At 43.4% G+C, this 22418-nt stretch overlaps 1 protein-coding gene across 1 annotated transcript in view; it reads left to right on the top strand.

Annotated features, from left to right (window-relative positions):
* ttll7 (tubulin tyrosine ligase-like family, member 7) overlaps nucleotides 1-22418 on the top strand; it is a 157802-nt gene that overhangs the window by 48089 nt on the left and 87295 nt on the right. Inside the window, exons 5-8 of the mRNA XM_064990545.1 lie at nucleotides 2710-2777; nucleotides 2886-3044; nucleotides 14084-14306; nucleotides 14864-15028. Of these exons, the coding sequence (XP_064846617.1) occupies nucleotides 2710-2777; nucleotides 2886-3044; nucleotides 14084-14306; nucleotides 14864-15028 (615 nt within the window). The remainder of the gene's footprint in view (nucleotides 1-2709; nucleotides 2778-2885; nucleotides 3045-14083; nucleotides 14307-14863; nucleotides 15029-22418) is intronic.

Genomic DNA, 22418 nt, shown 5'->3' with positions numbered 1-22418 from the left:
ACACTGAGGATGTTTTTGCAGATTTCTGCATTATTTGTTGTCTTACGTGGTACACTGAGGATGTTTTTGCAGATTTCTGCATTATTTGTTTTTGTCTTCTGCATTATTTGTGGTACACTGAGGATGTTTTTGCAGATTTCTGCATTATTTGTTGTCTTACGTGGTACACTGAGGATGTTTTTGCAGATTTCTGCATTATTTGTTGTCTTACGTGGTACACTGAGGATGTTTTTGCAGATTTCTGCATTATTTGGTCTTACGTGGTACACTGAGGATGTTTTTGCAGATTTCTGCATTATTTGTTGTCTTACGTGGTACACTGAGGATGTTTTTGCAGATTTCTGCATTATTTGTTGTCTTACGTGGTACACTGAGGATGTTTTTGCAGATTTCTGCATTATTTGTTGTCTTACGTGGTACACTGAGGATGTTTTTGCAGATTTCTGCATTATTTGTTGTCTTACGTGGTACACTGAGGATGTTTTTGCAGATTTCTGCATTATTTGTTGTCTTACGTGGTACACTGAGGATGTTTTTGCAGATTTCTGCATTATTTGTTGTCTTACGTGGTACACTGAGCAGGATGTTTTTGCAGATTTTGCATTATTTGTTGATTGGTACACTGAGGATGTTTTTGCAGATTTCTGCATTATTTGTTGTCTTACGTGGTACACTGAGGATGTTTTTGCAGATTTCTGCATTATTTGTTGTCTTACGTGGTACACTGAGGATGTTTTTGCAGATTTCTGCATTATTTGTTGTCTTACGTGGTACACTGAGGATGTTTTTGCAGATTTCTGCATTATTTGTTGTCTTACGTGGTACACTGAGGATGTTTTTGCAGATTTCTGCATTATTTGTTGTCTTACGTGGTACACTGAGGATGTTTTTGCAGATTTCTGCATTATTTGTTGTCTTACGTGGTACACTGAGGATGTTTTTGCAGATTTCTGATGATGTTTTTGCAGATTTCTGCATTATTTGTTGTCTTACGTGGTACACTGAGGATGTTTTTGCAGATTTCTGCATTATTTGTTGTCTTACGTGGTACACTGAGGATGTTTTTGCAGATTTCTGCATTATTTGTTGTCTTACGTGGTACACTGAGGATGTTTTTGCAGATTTCTGCATTATTTGTTGTCTTACGTGGTACACTGAGGATGTTTTTGCAGATTTCTGCATTATTTGTTGTCTTACGTGGTACACTGAGGATGTTTTTGCAGATTTCTGCATGCAGAGTCTCAATTTGGTGTTTGTCCCATTTTGTGAATTCATGGTTGGTGAGTGGACACCAGACCTCACATCCATAGAGGGAAATGGTTTCTATAACTGTTTAAGTATTTTTATCCAGATCCTAATTGGGATGCAAAATGTTATGTTCCTTCCGTAGAAGGCCCTTCTTGCTTTGCCTCTCAGATCGTTCACAGCTTTGTGGAAGTTACCTGAAGTGCTAATGTTTAGGCCAAGATACAGTAGGTATTGTTTTTTGTGTACATTAGGGCAACACTGTCTTAGGTGGAATTTTGTATTTGTGGTCCAGGCAACTGGACATTTTTTGGAACTTTATTATTTTTCTCTTCCTGAGATTAACTGTCAGGGCCTAAGTCTGACAGAATCTAGTTACTGCTCTAGGTCCTTCGTTGGAGACAGAAGCTCTCTCTCTCTCTCTCTCTCTTGTAAATAACTGAGACATCAACAGTGATGCTCAGTCAAAACAGTAACAAAGGTTTTTCAGAGGTCTTTGTGTTCTTTTGAAAATGGCCCCAACTGCATTTGAGCTCTCACTGCTGTGTGAACTTGACCTCCTCAGCTAGCGCCATGTGCTAGCCATCCATCTTCGGAATCAGCTATTTGATTACCCCGGACAGTAATGATCGATTAAAGCACTGCAGAGTCAAAGGGAATTAGGCATAGCTCAGTGAAGATACAGGAAGTGTAGGTTGGAACAAAACTGGTTGAACATTACTTCTGTAGGGTATATGCTCAACATGTCTCTCTGTGGCAATTGGAAGTATCACTACATACTTTGCATCGCTAGAATGATTCGACTTTCAGATACAATCTCACAAGCTTACAACAGAAAAAAGGAGAATAAAAGGAATCCCTGAACAAACGGTTTTGATTTTCACTCATGATGCCTCTCACATGCACAGCTTTCAGCCAAATTGTGAGATTTCCTCCAAATCTCAGAGCACCTAATTACATCTGTCTCGTATGTATAATCACGGATTCCTTTCACACACGTGTTTATTTTCTTCATTCCTTCTTTCTCTCGTTCTGTGATTTACTTGGAAAGTTTGCTGTCAAGCTGCAGTTCATACGAGCCTAATTAACGCCCCTGTTCAACCTCATTTGGTCAAAGAATACAAAAAAACCCAGGCTTTTTTCTCTCTCCCGCATTCAAAGCAATTCATTCATCTGTCACTGCCTACAATTGCCGGAGCTCCGATGCACAACCAATTACCTTACCCCTTGGAGTAAAGATTGATCGTCTTTTTTCGCTTTAAATTAAAAACGATGGGGTAAACCAAATAAAGATTAAGAAACGTCTAACAGTCACCTTTTGTTTTGAGTCCGTAATTGGGCATAAATGTCAGAACATTGTAATCTCACATCAGGGTTTTCTCTTTTAATGTTACAATTTTGGAGGCGAAGTTGGAGGTAAACGGCGCAATGGCCTCAAAAACATTATTATGTCTTTTTCTGTAGAGAATTAACCATTTCCCTGGGATGGGGGAGATTTGCCGGAAAGACTGTTTGGCAAGGAATATGTCCAAGTAAGTGCTTTTCCTGTTCTTTTACACCACTGTTGGTTACTATATAAACACATTTACAGTGAAGATATGTATTTATCTGATTGTCCCCTTTCTCTTCTCCGCACACAGAATGATCAAGAGCCAGCCTCAGGAGTACAGCTTTATTCCCAAAACGTGGATCTTCCCCGCCGAGTACACCCAGTTTCAGAACTACGTGAAGGAGCTGCGGCGGAAACGCAAGCAGAAGACGTTTATCGTCAAGCCTGCCAACGGAGCCATGGGTCACGGGTAGGTCAAGGGTGGAGGGTTAAGATGGATTGTCGGGCCATTACAAGTGACTGACTGAGAGAAAGATAATAGGGGGGTGATGGCCCTGCAATAATAACGTGCCAGGGCCTCAATTATGTAATTCAGTCGAAAGAATAAAACATTTCTCATAGCAGGCCTCGTTTACAACTTTCCGTACATAAATCAGTGGATAGCGAGGACGCGGCCGGCGCCCTGTCAAGTCCATTCCCTGAAGGTCCCTGCATGTGATTGTTGAATCACCACACATTACCACGGAGATCGGGTCTGACTAGAAATAGACCCTGCTGCCCCGGGCTGCTTCTATCTCTCCTTCAGAAGGCAATGGCAGCCAGTTTAGGCCAAATGCAGGGTCGTTATCACTGGGCACCAAACGCAAGAAGACGGCCTGGAACAAGGTGGGACTGTACCTGGACTTTTCCAAAAACAAACGTACCTATTCGTTGTCTGTTGCAAAATGTTTTTAAACCTTTTCCGTTGCTGCACAACTGATCACGGCCCAGGTCGATCACAAAGTCCAAAGGGTCTTTCAAGTACCGTTTTTTTTGTGTTAAAAGTATAAGCCAAGTATTATGGCCCATCATTGCAATGATGTAAGACAAGAGTTGGCTACAGCTCAGACAGTATGCATACGAGGCTACCCTTTTTTCTTTTTAAATGGCTGATTCCTTTGGTACGCATTATTTTCAGCACTATGTAGACAATGTATAGGCTGTTTTTCAGGGTCTGTAGTATTGTAAATGCTTGAAAAGAAGCCTTGTAGTATTCTAAGGGAGCTCAGGCTGTATTTTGACTTTGCACCAATAGATGGAGGTATTGAAGTGCGTATAACACTTGTGTGTGTATTGGCTCACACTCACTTCTGTTTGTCCTTGTGGGATATGAGCAATACTTATGGCCCCATGCTACAGTCAGTAAGCCCTTATTTATTAAAAAATAAAAGCTGGCAACGGCTGAATTATTGCAATACATTAAAAAAGTGAAAGATGATGAGATTAGCTCGGCCATTTGGAGGGGGATGCGAGAGATTTAGATTTGAGAAACGCACAGCGTGACGCAGGAAATTAAGTTATATCTTCCCCAGTAATTTATTTTCAGTCTGAGAACTAAATGAAGTTATTGTTTGTGTCTGAACCGAAGCTTGTTAAAAAGTGTCGGGCTTTAAACACAAGATCCCCACTGGTGCTAAATTAAACTCAGGTTTTGATTACTTGACATGTGTGCTCATCAATCATGTCCTCTAATCTATAACCGCTTCGGCTACAAATACTTTTGAACCCACATCATCTATCTTTCTATCAAAGTTATACCACTGACTTCTCAGATCTTCATCATACTTTAGCCCTACACTGAAGAAAAATATAAACTCAGAATGTGAAGTGTTGGTCCCATGTTTCATGAACTGGAATAAAAGATCCCAGAAATCTTCCATACACCACAACAAGCTTATTTCTCTCACATTTTGTGGACAAATTTGTTTACATCCCTGTTAGTGAGCATTTCTCCTTTGCAAAGATATTCCATCCTCCTGACAGGTGTGGCATATCAAGAAGCTGATTAAATAGCATGATCATTACACAGGTGCGCCTGGGGACAATAAATGGCCACTCTAAAGTGTGCAGTTTTGCCACACAACACAATGTCACAGATGCAGTTTTGAGGGAGCGTGCAGTTGGCATGCTGAATGCAGGAATGTCCACCGGAGCTGTTGCCAGAGAATTTTATGTTAATTTCTCTACCGTAAGCTGCCTCCAACGTCGTTTTAAAGAATTTGGCAGCACGTCCAACCGGCCTTACAACCACAGACCACGTGTAACCACGTCAGCCCAGGACCTGTATCCTGGGTTGTACGGCAACTGCTCCGCCCAAAACCATAAGGCTCTCCAGAGAGTAGTGCGGTCTGCACAACGCATCACCGGGGGAAAACTACCTGCCCTCCAGGACATCTACACCACCCGATGTCACAGGAAGGTCAAAAAGACCATCAAGGACAACAAACCACCTGAGCCACTGCCTGTTCACCCCGCTATCATCCAGAAGTTGAGGTTAGTACAGGTGCATCAAAGCAGGGACCGAGAGACTGAAAAACAGCTTCTATCTCAAGGCCATCAGACTGTTGAACATCCATCACTAACTCAGAGAGGCTGCTGCCTGCATAGAGACTCAACTCCAGCTCACTTTAATAATGGAAATGAAGTCTCAAGCCACTCAAGTCACTCAAGTCTCAATCACCACTTTATTTTAAGAATGTGAAATGTTAGAATTATAGTAGGGAGAAAGATTTATTATTTCAGTTTATGTACACTCAATTAGTATTTGGTAGCATTGCCTTTAAATTGTTTAACTTGGGTCAAACGTTTCAGGTAGCCTTCCACAACCTTCCCACAATAAGTTGGGTGAATTTTGTCCCATTCCTCCTGACAGAGCTGGTGGAACTGAGTCAGGTTTCCTCCTTACTCGCACACGCTTTTTCAGTTCTGCCCACACATTTTCTATAGGATTGAGGTCAGGGATTTGTGATGGCCACTCCAATACCTTGACTTTGTTGTCTTTAAGCCATTTTACCACAACTTTGGAAGTATGCTTGGGGTCACTGTCCAGTTGGAAGACCCATTTGCAACCAAGCTTTAACTCCCTGACTGATGTCTTGAGATGTTGCTTCAATATATCCACATAATTCCCCCCCCATCTATTTTGTGAAGTGCACCAGTCCTTCCTGCAGTAAAGCACCCCCACAACATGATGCTGCCACCCCCGTGCTTCATGGTTGGGATGGTGTTCTTCGGCTTGCAAGCCTCCCCCGTTTTCCTCCAAACATAACGATGGTCATTATGGCCAAACAGTTCTATTTACCTCATCAGACCAGAGGACATTTCTCCAAAAAGTACAATCTTTGTCCTCATGTGCAGTTGCAAACCACAGTCTGGCTTTTTTATGGCGGTTTTGGAGCTTCTTCCTTGCTGAGCGGCCTTTCAGGTTATGTCGATATAGGACTCGTTTTAACTGTGGATATAGACACTTTTGTACCTGTTTCCTCCAGCATCTTCACAAGGTCCTTTGCTGTTGTTCTGGGATTGATTTGCACATTTCGAACCTAAGTCCATTAATCTCTAGGAGACAATACACGTCTCCTTCCTGTGTGGTATGACGGCTGCGTGGTCCCATGGTGTTTATACTTGCATACTATTGTTTGTACGGATGAAGGTGGTACCTTCACGCGTTTGGAAATTGCTCCCAAGGATGAACCAGACTTCTGATTTCTTTTGATTTTCCCATGATGTCAAGCAGAGAGGCGCTGAGTTTGAAGGTAGGCCTTGAAATACATCCACAGGTACACCTCCAATTGACTCAAATTATGTCAATTAACCTATCAGAAGCTTCTAAAGCCATGACATAATTTTCTGGGATTTTCCAAGCTGTTTCAAGGCACAGTCAATTTACTGTATGTAAACTTCTGACCCACTGGAATTGTGATACAGCGAATTATAAGTGAAATAATCTGTCTGTAAACAATTGTTGGAAAAATTACTTGTGTCATGCACAAAGTAGATGTCCTAACCGACTTGCCAGAACTATAGTTTGTTATCAAGACATTTGTGGAGTGTTTGAAAAAGTAGTTTTAATGACTCCAACCTAAGTGTATGTAAACTTCCGACTTCAACTGTATATTCTGTACTCTATACCATCTACTGCATCTTGCCTATGCCGCACGGCCATTGTTCATCCATATATTTATATGTACATATTCTTATTCATTTCTTTACACTTGTGTGTATAAGGTAGTTGTTGTGAAATTGTTAGATTACTTTTGAGATATTACTGCATGGTCGGAACTAGAAGCGCAAACATCAGCTAACCATGTGTATGTTACCAAAAATGTTTAATTTGATATGACCTCCACATCCGGCTTCTTCACCTGCGGGATCGTCTGAGACCAACCACCTCGACAGCTGATTTAACTGAGTAGTATTTCTGCGTGTAATTAGGTGTGTGCCCTCCGGCCCCTACTCTACTACCACATATCTACAACACAAAATCCATCTGTACATGTGTGTGGAATGCGTATGTATGCATGTGTCTATGTTTGTGTGGCTTCACAGTCCCCGCGGTTCCATAAGGTGTATTTTAATCTGTTTTTAAATGTAATTTTCCTTCTGGCATGAGTTACTTGATGTGGAATAGCCATGGCTCTATGTAGTTCTGTGCACCTCCCATAGTCTGTTCTTTTTAGAAGGTGTAGCTGGTGCATGAAGTCAGGCGCAGGAGAGCAGAATGAGTGAGCAACTTACTTTACTAAAAATGAAGTCACAAGGTAAACATACACTTGACCAACAATAAATGGTAATCAATTACGCACGTAAATAGCACCCGTCGAAAACCAGCCATAACGTACCGAATGAACATAGAAACAATCACACACAAAAACATGGGGGAAACAGAGGGTTAAATACATGAACATGTGGGAATGAAACCCGGTGTGTATAAAACAAAGACAACACAAATGGAAAATGAAAGGTGGATCGGCGATGGCTTGCAGACCGACTTCTCCAAACAAGGAGAGGGACCGACTTCGCGGAAGTAGTGACAGTTCTGGACTTGGGGACTGTGAAGAGACCTCTAGTGGGAGATGTCTTGTGGGGTATGTGTGTCCGAGCTGAGTGCCAGTAGTTCAATCAGACAGCTCGGTGCTTTCAACATGTCAGTACCTCTCACAAATACAAGTAATGATGAAGTCAATCTCTCCTCCACTTTGTGCCAAGCGAGATTCCGAGATTGACATGCATATTATTAATGTTAGTTCTCTTGTGTACATCCAAGGGCCAGCTGTGCTGCCATGTGCTGCCATTTTCCTAAGTCCCTCTGAACAAAGTCCAGGTGCGACAAAACTAGGGCCTGTAGGACCTGCCTTGTTGATAGTTGTCACGAACGTCGTCAGGGAAATGACCGGACCAAGGTGCAGCGTCGTGAGCGTACAATTTCTTTTAATGTTATAAATGTCGCCAACAAAACAAGAAACAACAAAAGTGAAGCTGACTAGGGCTACACAGGCCACTAACACAGACAACTACCCACAAAATACAAAGGAAAAAAGGCTGCCTAAGTGTGATTCCCAATCAGAGACAGCAATAGACAGCTGTCCCTGATTGAGAACCATACCTGGCAAAAACATAGAAATAGAAAATATAGAAATAAAGAAACTAGAATGCCCACCCTAGTCACACCCTGGCCTGCCCAAAATAGAGAATAAAAGCCTCTCTATGGCCAGGGCGTGACAATAGTACTGTTAAGAATGCAGAGCAGCGCTTTATTATAGACATACTTCTCCCCATGCTAGCTACTGTTGTATTACTACTGTTGTATGTTTTGTAATAAAGCCCTTTTGTGGGGAAAAACTAATTCTGATTGGTTTGGCCTTGCTCCCCAGTCGGTGCGTCCCTGCCCAGTCATGTGAAATCCATAGATTAGAGCCTAATTCATTTTTTTCAATTGACTGATTTCCCTTACTGTACATGGAGGATTTATAAAGCCAGGCACATTTAACAGTTAGGCTGTTAACTATAGTCTTAATACATTTCGACAATTAGGGCAAGGGCTGTTTTCTCGTCTCCTAACTCAACTGCTGCCTCCAACCCATTGTTCTCAACACCTATATGCTGGGTAACTTTGCTATTATGCACATACTGTGTCTACATTGTCGAGGAAAAGGCGCCAATTCAACAGCACACTGATGTTTCAGATCCGCGGACAGCGACCTCTATCCAATGCAGGAGAAAGTGCATTTGTTATAAAATAATATGGTTTTTATTAGTGTTGCACCATTTTTCTTATGTAATAACCATATCCAATTTCAGTAGCACATGTCTTAGGGCGGCGGACTGTGCCACCCCCACGGCCTCCACAATGGATTGAGAGGTGAGAATCAGGCAGGTGTCTTGTACACCATGAAACTGAAAAAAATATATACTGTGTATATATATATATATATTTATATATACAGTACCAGTCAAAAGTTTGGACACACCTACTCAATCCAGGGTTTTTCTTAATTTTGTATTATTTTCTACATTGTAGAAAAATAGTGAAGACATCAAAGCTAGGAAATAACACATATGGAATCATGTACTAACCAAAAAAAAGGAGTGTTAAACCAATCAAAATATATTTTATATTTGAGATTCTTCAAAGTAGCCACCCTGTGTCTTGATGACAGCTTTGCACACTCTTGGCATTCTCTCAAACAGCTTCATGAGGTAGTCACCTGGAATGCGTTTGAATTAACAGGTGTGCCTTGTTAAAAGCTAATTTGTAATTTCTTTCCTTCTTAATGCGTTTGAGCCAATCAGTTGTGTTGTGACAAGGTAGGGGTGGTATACAGAAGATAGTCTTATTTGGTAAAATACCAAGTCCATATTATGGCAAGAACAGCTCAAATAAGCAAAGAGAAATGACAGACCATCATTACTTTACAACACGAAGGACAATCAATCAGGAAAGAACTTTTAAAGTTTCTTCAAGTGCAGTAGCAAAAACCACAAAGCGCTATGATGAAACTGGCTCTCATGAGGACCGCCACAGGAAAGGAAGATCCAGAGTTACCTCTGCTGCAGTTCATTAGAGTTAACAGCTGCAGACGATAAGTTCATTAGTGTTACTTTTCGCATCTCAACATCAACTGTTCAGAGGAGACTGCAGAATCAGGCCTTCATGGTCGAATTGCTGCAATGAAACCACTACTAAAGGACACCAAATAAAGAGGAGACTTGCTTGTGCCAAGAAACACAAGCAATGGACATTAGACCGGTGGAAATCTGTTCTTTTGGTATGATGAGATTTTTGGTTCCAACCACCGTGTCTTTGTGAAACGCAGAGAAGGTAAATTGATGATCTCCGCATGAGTCGTTTCCACCCTAAAGCACGGAGGTGTCATTCTGTGATGGTGCTTTGCTGGGGACACTGTTTGTGATTTTATTTAGAATTCAAGGCACACTTAACCAGCATGGCTTCCACAACATTCTGCAGAAATACGCTGTCCCATCTGGTTAGCACTTAGTCCCACAATCATTTGTTTTTCAACAGGACAATGACCAAACACACCTCCAGGCTGTGTAAGGGCTATTTGACCAAGAAGGAGATTGATGGAGTGCTGCATCAGGTGACCTGGCCTCCACAATCACCCGACCTCAACCCAATTGAGATGGTTTGGAATGAGTTGGACCACAGAGTGAAGGAAAAGCAGCCAACAAGTGCTCAGCATATGTGGGAACTCCTTCAAGACTCTTGGAAAACATTCCAGGTGAAGCTGGTTGAGGAAATGCCAAGAGTGTTCAAAGCTGTCATCAAGGCAACGAGTGGCTACTTCATAGAATCTTAAATATAAAATATATTTCGATTTTTTTTAATACTTCTTTGGTTACTACATGATTCCATATGTGTTATTGCATAGTTTTGATGCTTCACTATTATTCTACAATGTAGAAAATAGTAAAAATAAAGAAAAACCCTGGAATGAGTAGGTGTGCCCAAACTTTTGACTGGTACTGTATGAGCTGCTCGGCTAAAGAAATGTTGGACGACCAATAGCCTGTCGACCAAACAATCGACAAGTTTACTACTTGGGTTCAGCCCTAGCCTGTACCATACCTCTATTTCATTGGATGTGATCAGGACAACATTAGAAAACCTTGTAAAAACATGGTTTCTGTCATGCACTGACCTTAGAGCTTTTTATGTCTCTATTTTGGTTTGGTCAGGGTGTGATTTGGGTGGGCATTCTATGTTATTTTTTCTTTGTTTTTGTATTTCTTTGTTTTGGCCGGGTATGGTTCTCAATCAGGGACAGCTTAGGTAACTTTTTCCCACATGGTTTTTGTGGGTAGTTAATTTCTGTTTAGTGTTTTGCACCTTTTACAGGACTGTTTCGGTTTCAGTTATTCTCTTTGTTATTTTTTTATAGTATTCCGTTAAAATAAAAAGCATGAACACTTTTACCACGCAGCGCTTTGGTCCGATGATTCCTCTTCCTCATCTTCAGATGACAAAAACCATTACAGTTTCCTAATTTTCCTGTTGTGGCTTAGTGCCTCCATACTTCCTACAGCCTCCATCCAGGCCAAAACTTCTGTCTACCCAGAAAATCGTTTTACTTTGTAGTTTATTTGAAAATAACAACTTACAATACTCAAGGTAGTTGAATTTAGAGTTTCAACTAAAGGTTATTATTTTCTATGAATTTCAGGTACAGGTCTCAGAAAACAAATAATATTACAAAATATTGTAAATATTGTAAATATTGTAAATCTCAGAAAACAAAATAATATTTGAAGCTATTTGAAAATATGCAAGTTAGTTAAAAACAAAACAAATACTTATTGATGGCTGCCAAATATTTGCTGAAGAACCAAAAACCACAACAAGCAGTTGAATTAGTGTAAATATATGATCATGACCACACAGTTTGGAGGGCTATCATATATGATGTCTCTCTTGCTGCTGGTGAGTCTCTGATCCACCTCTACGCAGACGACACCATTCTGTATACTTCTGACCCTTCTTTGGACACTGTTAACAACCCTCCAGACGAGCTTCAATGCCATACAACTCTCCTTCCGTGGCCTCCAACTGCTCTTAAATACAAGTAAAACCAAATGCATGCTCTTCAACCGATCGCTGCCTGCACCTGCCCACCCGTCCAGCATCACTACTCTGGACGGCTCTGACTTAGAATATGTGGACAACAACAAATAACTTGGTGTCTGGTTACTGTAAACCCTCCTTCCAGACTCACATCAAACATCTTCAATCCAAAATTAAATCTAGAATTGACTTCCTATTTCACAACAAAGCATCCTTCACTGACCATCCTACCGATCCTCGACTTCGGCAATGTAATTTACAAAATAGCCTTCAATACCCTACTCAATAAATTGGATGCAGTCTATCACAGTGCCATCTGTTTTGTCACCAAAGCCCCATATATTACCCACCACTGCGATCTGTACGCTCTTGTTGGCTGGCCCTCGCTTCATACTCGTCACCAAAACCCACTGGCTCCAGGTCATCTACAAGACCCTGCTAGCAGCATAGCAGCACCCACCTGTAGCACACGCTCCAGCAGGTATATCTCTCTAGTCACCCCCAAAACCAATTCTTCCTTTGGCCTCCTCCTCCTTCCAGTTCTCTGCTGCCAATGACTGAAACGAACTACAAAAATCTCAAACTGGAAACACTTATCTCCCTCACTAGCTTTAAGCACCAGCTGTCAGAGCAGCTCACAGATTACTATACCTGTACATAGCCCATCTACAATTTAGGCCAAACAGCTACCTCTTCCCCTACTGTATTTATTTATTTTGCTCCTTTGCACCCCATTATTTCTATTTCTATATCGCACATTCTTCCACTGCAAATCTACCATTCCAGTATTTTTCTTGCTATATTGTATTTACTTCGCCACCATGGACTTTTTATTGCCTTTACCTCCCTTATCTCACCTCATTTGCTCACATTGTATATAGACTTATTTTTCGACTGTATTATTGACTGTATGTTTGTTTTACTCCATGTGTAACTCTGTGTCGTTGTATGTGTCTAACTGCTTTGCTTTATCTTAGCCAGGTTGCAATTGTAAATGAGAACTTGTTCTTAACTTGCCTACCTGGTTAAATAAAGGTGAAATAAAATAAGTATATGAATCTTAGTATTTAGTCTAGAATGAAATACCTGAGGCTCGTGGAATCATCTCAACGTTAGAGTAGACCACTTTTTCATGTTCTTATACAGGTGTAGCAACTTTGTGATTACTACAATATTAACATTGTTGTTACATAGGACTTTGGAATTGCTTTATGATCACATAATAATACATACATTCACTGTTCCTCTGGTGCAGTTGTATTATTTAACGGCATGCTAATAAAATGTTCCAAAAGTAATTAAAGTGTTATCGCACAGCCACAAGACCGGTTCATGTTAATTGCTACTAAGAATGCTAACAGTAATAACATGTGTCTATTAACTGTGGAAAGGAAACAAAATATCAACAAAAAACTGCCTTCTTGAATGAACTACAGCCAAGGTAGATGGAAAATCACGTTTGTTTGTATACTGAGTAAACTATCTCTTTAAAGATGTTATAGGGTGTGTTTGAAACAAGATGGGCAAAGAGGTTAAAAGTTGTTTTTTGCTAAGCTTCCATCTTCCTGTTTGCAATGTTTGGAAATGGCTTTTAATTGCTCTGCAGTATTTTCAGGTGTCATAATATCAATTGCAGCTTTCAACCTTTTCAGTGGCATGTTGTATCATGTAGATCAAATATGATCTAATGTCAGATAGATTTGAACAGTATAGGAAACAATGTTATACTTTCCACAAAGCATATTTAAAAGTATATTTATCCAATGTCTGGTCTACTCCCATGAAACTAAAATGGGGGGACGCACCAGTATGTAACCAATTTAGCTCTGAGTGATGGTGATATGTTTTAGCCTGGACCAAGTTTTCTTAAGGGTGGCTGTTTGGAAAACACCCTCAATGGCCACAAGTCAGGCTAACTGGGGGGAACTGCAGCCTGCATTCTATAACCCCTGAGTGACAAGAGACCAAAGCAAATAAATGAAAGAGGTTGAAATGGACAAGCATTTCCTTTTCTATTAACCTGCACATAGTCAGAGGCCATGGAACAGCATTTGATGTTGTTTACTGCTCCCAAGGATGGAGTTTGTAGCTTTTGGACTGTTTGCCTTGACCAAACATGTAAATCTTACAATCCACTCCAGATGCTGCACGAGTGCTCATACAGGCTTCCATTTAAGTTATTCGTAGGACTTTATGTGTTTGTATATTTGTGAAGAGCACTTGTAAACTGGAGCATTAGTGAGAGAGATTTGGCCTTACCTTTTCCTTGTCCTCATTCATATAGAGCATATTTTCTGTTTCCAAATTCTCAATACACTTGAGGATTTGAAGCTGAGTCAATAAAAGTAGTGGGTGACAAAGTCCTTATGTTGTTGTTCTTCTGTCAGGATCTCCTTGATACGAAACTGTGAGAAGCTCCCGGCTCAAGCTCAAGACCACTTCATAGTGCAGGAGTACCTAGACAAACCGTTCTTAATGGAGGGCTACAAGTTTGACCTCAGGATCTACATCCTTGTAACGTCCTGTGACCCTCTACGCATCTTCCTCTACAATGACGGCCTCGTCAGGATGGGCACAGAGAAATACCACACGCCCAACGAGGCCAACCTGGTGAGTGTGAAATACACACACGGGAATGCACATACACACAGGCACATAAATACACACACACATACGGAAATACACACACACTATAAAGGGCATATGGTGCCATTATCCGATGCAGCCCATGACTGCCAGCCTGTTACTGTATCAGGGAATAGAGTGACCATAATATTACTGCCATGTAGGCAGGGATATCTTGTCTTCTTGTTTGAGATGCTGCCCAACTACAAATGGCATTGGTCTTAGTACCAAAGTTCTTTTTGTCAATATACTTTTATCATTGGCTTTATGAACAAAACATACAAAGAGACAAAAGAAAAGGACATACAAATACAGTATCAATATGCAGGGTTAATTAAGCAATTAAAAGCAAAAGGAGTGAGTAAGAACGACAGCAATGTAGCACACATTTTGTTAACTCTGACCCGGGCCCGTATGAGGCCTAGATGGACAGTGGTGATCTGATCCTAGATCAGCACTTCTACACTGAAACACTTGATACATACTGAACTAGGGATTTAAAACGATTCAATCATTCATTAAACCCCCTACTCTCTCCACAGAGCCAGCTGTACATGCATCTAACAAACTACTCCGTCAACAAACACAACGAGAACTTCGAGAGGGACGAGACGGCAGACAAAGGCAGCAAGAGGTCCATTGGTTGGTTCACTGAGTTCCTGCGCATGAATGATTACGACGTGGCCAAGTTCTGGGGCGATGTTTCCGTAAGTGTGAGCACAGGTACACACACACACACACACACACACACACACACACACACACACACACACACTGAGCATCCGCGTACCATTCCAGTTTCGGCCAAGGTTTGAAGACTTTTGTTATGACAGGGATTCAACGACCTCCAGGCTTGTTTGGCTTTTGGATGGGCGAAACAAAACAAGTGGAGGCGTCTCTTGGAAGTCTCACATACTCATTCTGCTTGCGGTTTGTCCATCCAAACACCTTTCTCCAGTATCTTTCATCTTGTCTGAATCGGGGCGTTAGTTTGGTTTGCATTCTCTCTCTTAAATCTCGCTTGGTGCAGCTGTTTCTCAATTCCTCCTGTAATCTGTTATTATCTATGCATACATGTAGTCACTTTAAATAACTACCTACATGTACATATTACCTCTACTAACCGGTGCCCCCGCACATTGAATTTGTACCGGTACCCCCTGTATTAAGACTCGCTATTGTTATTTTACTGCTGCTCTTTAATTACTTGTTCCTTTTATTTCTTATTCTTATTCGCATTTAAAATGCGTTGTTGGTTAGGGGCTTGTAAAGTAAGCATTTCACTGCATGTGACTAATACAATTTGAATTGATTGAATCATCTCTCCACTGTATACCCCTCAGTCCTCCATTTTTATTTTCATTCTATCAGCCTTCATCCCTTTTCAATCCGATTGTTTGTGTCTCACCCTCAAATCAAACACCTTTCCTCCCTCTTGAATTCCTGCCTCATACTTTCTCCTCTAGCCTCCAACATCCCCAGCTTTGAAAACTTTTACTTCTGTCTTTACTTACTTCTTAATCTCCCCATTTTCTCCTTATTTAAACTCATGGCTGCCTATTTACCCTCTAATCCTTGTCTTCATAACTCTCGGTGTGTCCGAAATATCTCTCCTTTCTCCAGGTTTACAATGCATACACCAATCCAATGCTTTCAAATTTGTAGGTTGTAAAGAACGAGTGCACACTTCAGGAGAAAGGAGATATTATTGGGATGCACCCTTACTCTATCCACCTCCCCCTCTCGGCATCCCGCTGTTGTTGTGTCCAATGTTTTCATGTATCACCTCTTTTAACCTCTTGCTCTCTCATCTCTCCCCAAAACGCGTCAGTCTGTTCTGCTGACACCTCCGCTTCAGACATCCCCCACTTCTCCCGCTTGATCCTCTTTACCTCCCTCTCCTTCCCTCTGTCGTGACATGATGCTGTGCTGTTGATGTGAACATTGTCAACATCAGATATAAATTCCTGCTGTGCCCGTAGAATATAATGTGAATTATATTGTGCTTCCTGAATTAAGTAAAGTGAACCATCCATTACCAGCTTTACTGATTGAACCTACCGTTTCAACTACATTAGGACAGTCACATATCCACGGAAGTTGTGTCATAGGACTTCCAGTGACTCCATGGAGGGGTGCGTCTGTCCTAATATTGAAACTGTATCAGCTAGTGAGTTACTGTGTCCTCTGTGTACCCTCCGTTTATGGTGCCCATATTTGGACAGACACATGTCCATAGATGTTGTGTAATAGTAAGTCACTAGGACTCTTACTCAACTTCCATGGACCTGTGTTTCTGTCCTAATACGTACACCGTATCGGCTAGTTAGTTACTTTATCCTTGGTACACGGGCTCAGCAAGACACTGGCCGTGCTCTTTGTTCTCTTCTAGAGACTTTACTCTGTTCTGCCACCTACTACCTAATCTGCAATTCACATACTGTATTCTCTCACTGCCTGCTTCCTTTCAACCACCCTTCATATAGCTACAAATCTGACCATCTCAAATCTCTTTCACTCTCTGTCAAGGACAGAGATGCTATTACAAAGGCAGGATTCAAGCTTGAGAAATGTGCATGTAATTACAATTTTGGTATAATTCTCTCGTTGACATAAATGCATCATGTATACAAAGGTTTGAGTTAAGCGCTGGATTCTGAAGTTACTATAGGATTTGACCTGGAGAATCGTGCCGGGGTCTAGTGTTGCCGCCCCTGGACAACATATGCCCCTGGAGGCAGCGGTTTGATCCCCCGTTTCTTCACTCACTTTCTGCACTGCCTCTCTCATCTATCTCTTCTTAACATCTTCAGGTCAAATCCTATAGTAACTTCAGAATGTACAGTGCATTTGGAAAGTTTTCAAACACCTTAACTTTTTCCACAATTTGATACGTTACAGCCTTATTCTAAAGCATATTAAATAGTTTTTTCCCCCTTATCAATCTACACACAATAATGCATAATGACAAAGGAAAAACAGGTTTTTAGACATTTTTGCATAAAAAATAATACTAAAATATCAAATTTACATAAGTATTCAGACCCTTGAATCAGTACTTTGTTAAAGTACCTTTGGCAGCGCAAACAGCCTCGAATTTTCTTGGGTATGACGCTACAGGTTTGGCACACCTGTATTGACACCCCCGTGGGGTCAAAATGATCACAAGAACGGTGAGCAAAAATCCCAGAACCAGGACCAAGTGAATGACCTGCAGAGAGCTGGGACCAAAGTAACAAAGCCTACCATCAGTAACACACTACGCCGCCAGAAACTCAAATCTTGCAGTTCAAAACGTGTCCCCCTGCTTAAGCCAGTACATGTCCAGGCCCGTCTGAAGTTTGCTAGAGAGCATTTGGATGATCCAGAAGAAGATTGGGAGAACGTCATATGGTCAGATGAAACCAAAATATAACTTTTTGGTTAAAAAAAACTCAACTCGTCGTGTTTGGAGGACAAAGAATGCTGAGTTGCATCCAAAGAACACCATACCTACTGTGAAGCATGGGGGTGGAAACAACATGCTTTGGGGCTGTTTTTCTGCAAAGGGACCAGGACGACTGATCCGTGTAAAGGAAAGAATGAATGGGGCCATGTATCGTGAGATTTTGAGTGAAAACCTCCTTCCATCAGCAAGGGCATTGAAGATGAAACGTGGCTGGGTCTTTCAGCATGACAATGATCCCAAACACACCGCCCGGGCAACAGCCCCAAAACATCACTGCTCTAGAGGAGATCTGCATGGAGGAATGGGCCAAAATACCAGCAACAGTGTGTGACAACCTTGTGAAGACTTACAGAAAACGTTTGACCTCTGTCATTGCCAACAAAGGGTATATAACAAAGCATTGAGATAAACTTTTGTTATTGACCAAATACTTATTTTCCACCATAATTTGCAAATAAATTAATAAAAAATCCTACAATGTGATTTTCTGGATTTCTTTTTTTCTCATTTTGTCTGTCATAGTTGAAGTGTACCTATGATGAAAATTACAGGCCTCTCTCATCTTTTTAAGTGGGAGAACTTGCACAATTGGTGGCTGACTAAATACTTTTTTGCCCCACTGTATATAGATATGTATGTGTATGTATGTATAGATATATATTTGTATATTTTATACATGTGTGTGTGTAACGGCGTTCTTCGTTTGTTGAAAGAGAATCGGACCGAAATGCAGCGTGTTGGTTACTCATGTTGTTTAATGAAACAAATGATGATTACAATAATAATACTGAGACAAATACAAAAAACAACAAAACGGAACGTGAAACCTATCTGGTGAAACTACACAGAGACAGGAACAATCACCCACGAAATATAAAGTGAAACCCAGGCTACCTAAATACGGTTCCCAATCAGAGACAACGAGAATCACCTGACTCTGATTGAGAACCGCCTCAGGCAGCCAAACCTATGCAACACCCCTACTCAGCCGCAATCCCAATAACTAAAAAGCCCCACTACGACATACAACAACATAAACCCATGTCACACCCTGGCCTGACCAACTAATTAACGAAAACACAAAATACTAAGACCAAGGCGTGACAGAACCCCCCCCTAAGGTGCGGACTCCCGGACGCACCTCAAAACCATAGGGAGGGTCCGGGTGGGCATCTGTCCATGGTGGCGGTTCCGGCTCGGGACGTGGACCCCACTCCATAAATGTCATAGTTCCTCCCCTTTGCGTCCTGGGATGATCCACCCTCACCGCCGACCATGGCCTAATAGTCCTCACCCAGAACCCCACTGAACTGAGGAGCAGCTCGTGACTGAGGGGCAGCTCGTGACTGAGGGGCAGCTCGGGACTGAGGCAGCTCGGAACTGAGGGGCAGCTCGGGACTGAGGGGCAGCTCGGGACTGAGGGGCAGCTCGGGACTGAGAAGCAGCTCGGGACTGAGGGGCAGCCCAGTACTGAGAGAAAGCCCAGCACTGAGAGGAAGCCCAGTACTGAGAGGAAGCCCAGTACTGAGATGAAGCCCAGCCAGGCAGTTGAATCCGGCAGATCCTGGCTGACTGGCGGATCTGGAAGAGTCTGGCTGACTGGCAGATCTGGATGAGTCTGGCTGACTGGCAGATCTGGAAGAGTCTGGCTGACTGGCAGATCTGGAAGAGTCTGGCTGACTGGCAGATCTGGAAGAGTCTGGCTGACTGGCAGATTTGGAAGAGTCTGGCTGACTGGCGGATCCTGGCAGACTGACGGCTCTGGCTGCTTCATGCTGACTGACGGCTCTGGCTGCTCCATGCTGACTGGCGGCTCTGGCTACTCCATGCTGACTGGCGGCTCTGGCTGCTCCATGCTGACTGGCGGCTCTGGCTGCTCCATGCAGATTGACAGCTCTGGCGGCTTCTTGCAGACTGACAGCTCTGGCTGCTCCATGCAGACTAACAGCTCTGGCAGCTCCTTGCAGACTGGCAGCTCCTTGCAGACTGGCAGCTCCATGCAGACTGGCAGCTCCATGCAGACTGGCAGCTCCATGCAGACTGGCAACTCCATGCAGACTGGCAGCTCCATGCAGACTGGCAGCTCCATGCAGACTGGCAGCTCTGGCTGCTCTATGCAGACTGGCAACTCCATGCAGACTGGCAACTCCTTGCAGACTGGCAGCTCCTTGCAGACTGGCAGCTCCTTACAGACTGGCAGCTCCTTGCAGACTGGCAGCTCCTTGCAGACTGGCAGCTCCATGCAGACTGGCGGCTCCATGCAGACTGACAGCTCTGGCTGCTCCAAGCAGACTGACAGCTCTGGCTGCTCCATGCAGACTGGCAGCTCTAGCTGCTCCATGCAGACTGGCAGCTCTAGCTGCTCTATGCAGACTGGCATCTCTGGCTGCTCCATGCAGACTGGCAGCTCTAGCTGCTCCATGCAGACTGGCAGCTCAGGCTGCTCCGAACAGACAGGAGGCTCCGGCAGCGCTGGAGAGGAGAAAGGCTCTGATAACGCTGAACAGGCGGGAGACTTCGACAGCGCAGGAGAGAAGAAAGGCTCCAACAGCGCATAACAGGCGGGAGACTCCGACAGCGCAGGAGAGAAGAAAGGCTCCGACAGTGCAGGAGAGGCGAGGCGCACTGTAGGCCTGATGTGTGGTGCTGGCACTGGTGGTATTGGGCCGAAGACACGCACAGGAAGCCTGGTGCGGGGAGCTGCCACCGGAGGACTGGTGTTTGAAGGTGGCACAGGATGGACTGGACCGTGAAGGTGTACTGGAGAGCCTGAGAGCAGGACTGGCACAGGACGTGCAAGGCTAGGTAGGTACACAGGAGGCCTAGTACGTGAGGCTGGCACATTTTTCACCAGCCGACTAACACGCACCTCAGGACTAGTATGGAGCGCTGACCCCCAGGTGCCATTAAATCCCCGACACGCTCCGTCGGACGAATCTTGTACTTAAAGTTCCAAACTAGCAACTCCCTCATTACTCTCTCCTCCAATTTCCCCATTAACTCCTTTACAGTCTCTGTTTCGCTCACCTCCAACACCGGTTCTGGTCTCCTCCTTGGCTCCTCACGATAAACAGGGAGAGTTGGCTCAGGTCTGTCTCCTGACTCAGCCACTCTCCCTCTGAGCCCCCCCCCCCCCAATACATTTTTTGGGCTGATTCACGGGCTTTCCTCTGCGCCGTCGTGATTGCCTCTCCAACTCCATTCTCCTATAGCCCTCTTCGCACTGCTCCAGCGAATCCCAGGCGGGCTCCGGCACTCTCTCTGGGTCAACCGCCCACCTGTCTATTTCTTCCCACGTCGTATACTCCATGTGGTGTAGCCTCTCCCACCGAAGCTGCTTCTGTTGCCTCTCCTGTGGCTCCTGCCTGTTAACACGCTGCTCGGTCCGTGTGTTTTGGGTGATTCTGTAACGGCGTTCTTCGTTTGTTGCAAGAGAATCGGACCGAAATGCAGCGTGTTGGTTACTCATGTTGTTTAATGAAACAATTTACGAATACATAAAAATACTGAGACAAAATACAAAACAACAAAACGTGAAACCTAATTACAGCCTATCTGGTGAAACTACACAGAGACAGGAACAATCACCCACGAAATACAAAGTGAAACCCAGGCTACCTAAATACGGTTCCCAATCAGAGACAACGAGAATCACCTGACTCTGATTGAGAACCGCCTCAGGCAGCCAAACCTATGTAACACCCCTACTCAGCCGCAATCCCAATAACTAAAAAACCCCACTACGACATACAACACCATAAACCCTTGTCACACCCTGGCCTGACCAACTAATTAACGAAAACACAAAATACTAAGACCAAGGCGTGACAGTATGTATATATGTGTATGTATGTGTCACGGTTTTCTGTAGGCGAAGGAGAGTCGGACCAAAATGCGGCGTGGCTATTGTGATTCATATTTTAATGAAACAAGGAAAAACACGAATCAATACGAAAACAACAAACGGTCCACGAAAACCGAAACAGCCTATACTGGTGCAAACGAACACACGACAGAAACAAGGACATAAGGACAATCACCCACGAAACACTCAAAGAATATGGCTGCCTAAATATGGTTCCCAATCAGAGACAACGATAAACACCTGCCTCTGATTGAGAACCACTTCAAACAGCCATAGACTAACCTAGAACACCCCTCTAAGCTCCAATCCCAATACCTATGAAAAAACCCCAAGACAAAACACACCACATACAAAAACCCATGTCACACCCTGGCCTGACCAAATAGATAAAGAAAACACAAAATACTAGGACCAGGGCGTGACAAACCCCCCCCCCAAGGTGCGGACTCCCGGCCGCACACCAAAACCCAGAGGGGAGGGTCCGGGTGGGCGTCTGTCCACGGTGGCAGCTCCGGCGCGGGACGTGGACCCCACTCTAACAAAGTCTTAGTCCATCTTCCTCGCGTCCTTAGATAGGCGACCCTCGCCGCCGACCTTGGCCTAGTAGTCCTCACCCAGGACCCCACTGGACTGAGGGGCAGCTCGGGACTGAGGGGCAGCTCGGGACTGAGGGGCAGCTCGGGACTGAGGGGCAGCTCGGGACTGAGGGGCAGCTCGGCACTGAGAGGAAGCTCAGGCAGGTAGTTGGCTCTGGCAGATCCTAGCTGGCTGGCGGTTCTGGAAG

This window comes from Oncorhynchus masou, chromosome 16, assembly GCF_036934945.1.
Source record: "Oncorhynchus masou masou isolate Uvic2021 chromosome 16, UVic_Omas_1.1, whole genome shotgun sequence".
Taxonomy (NCBI): domain Eukaryota; kingdom Metazoa; phylum Chordata; class Actinopteri; order Salmoniformes; family Salmonidae; genus Oncorhynchus; species Oncorhynchus masou.
The sequence above is the reverse complement of the archived record's forward strand: the minus strand, read 5'-3'. Positions and strand labels throughout refer to the sequence as shown.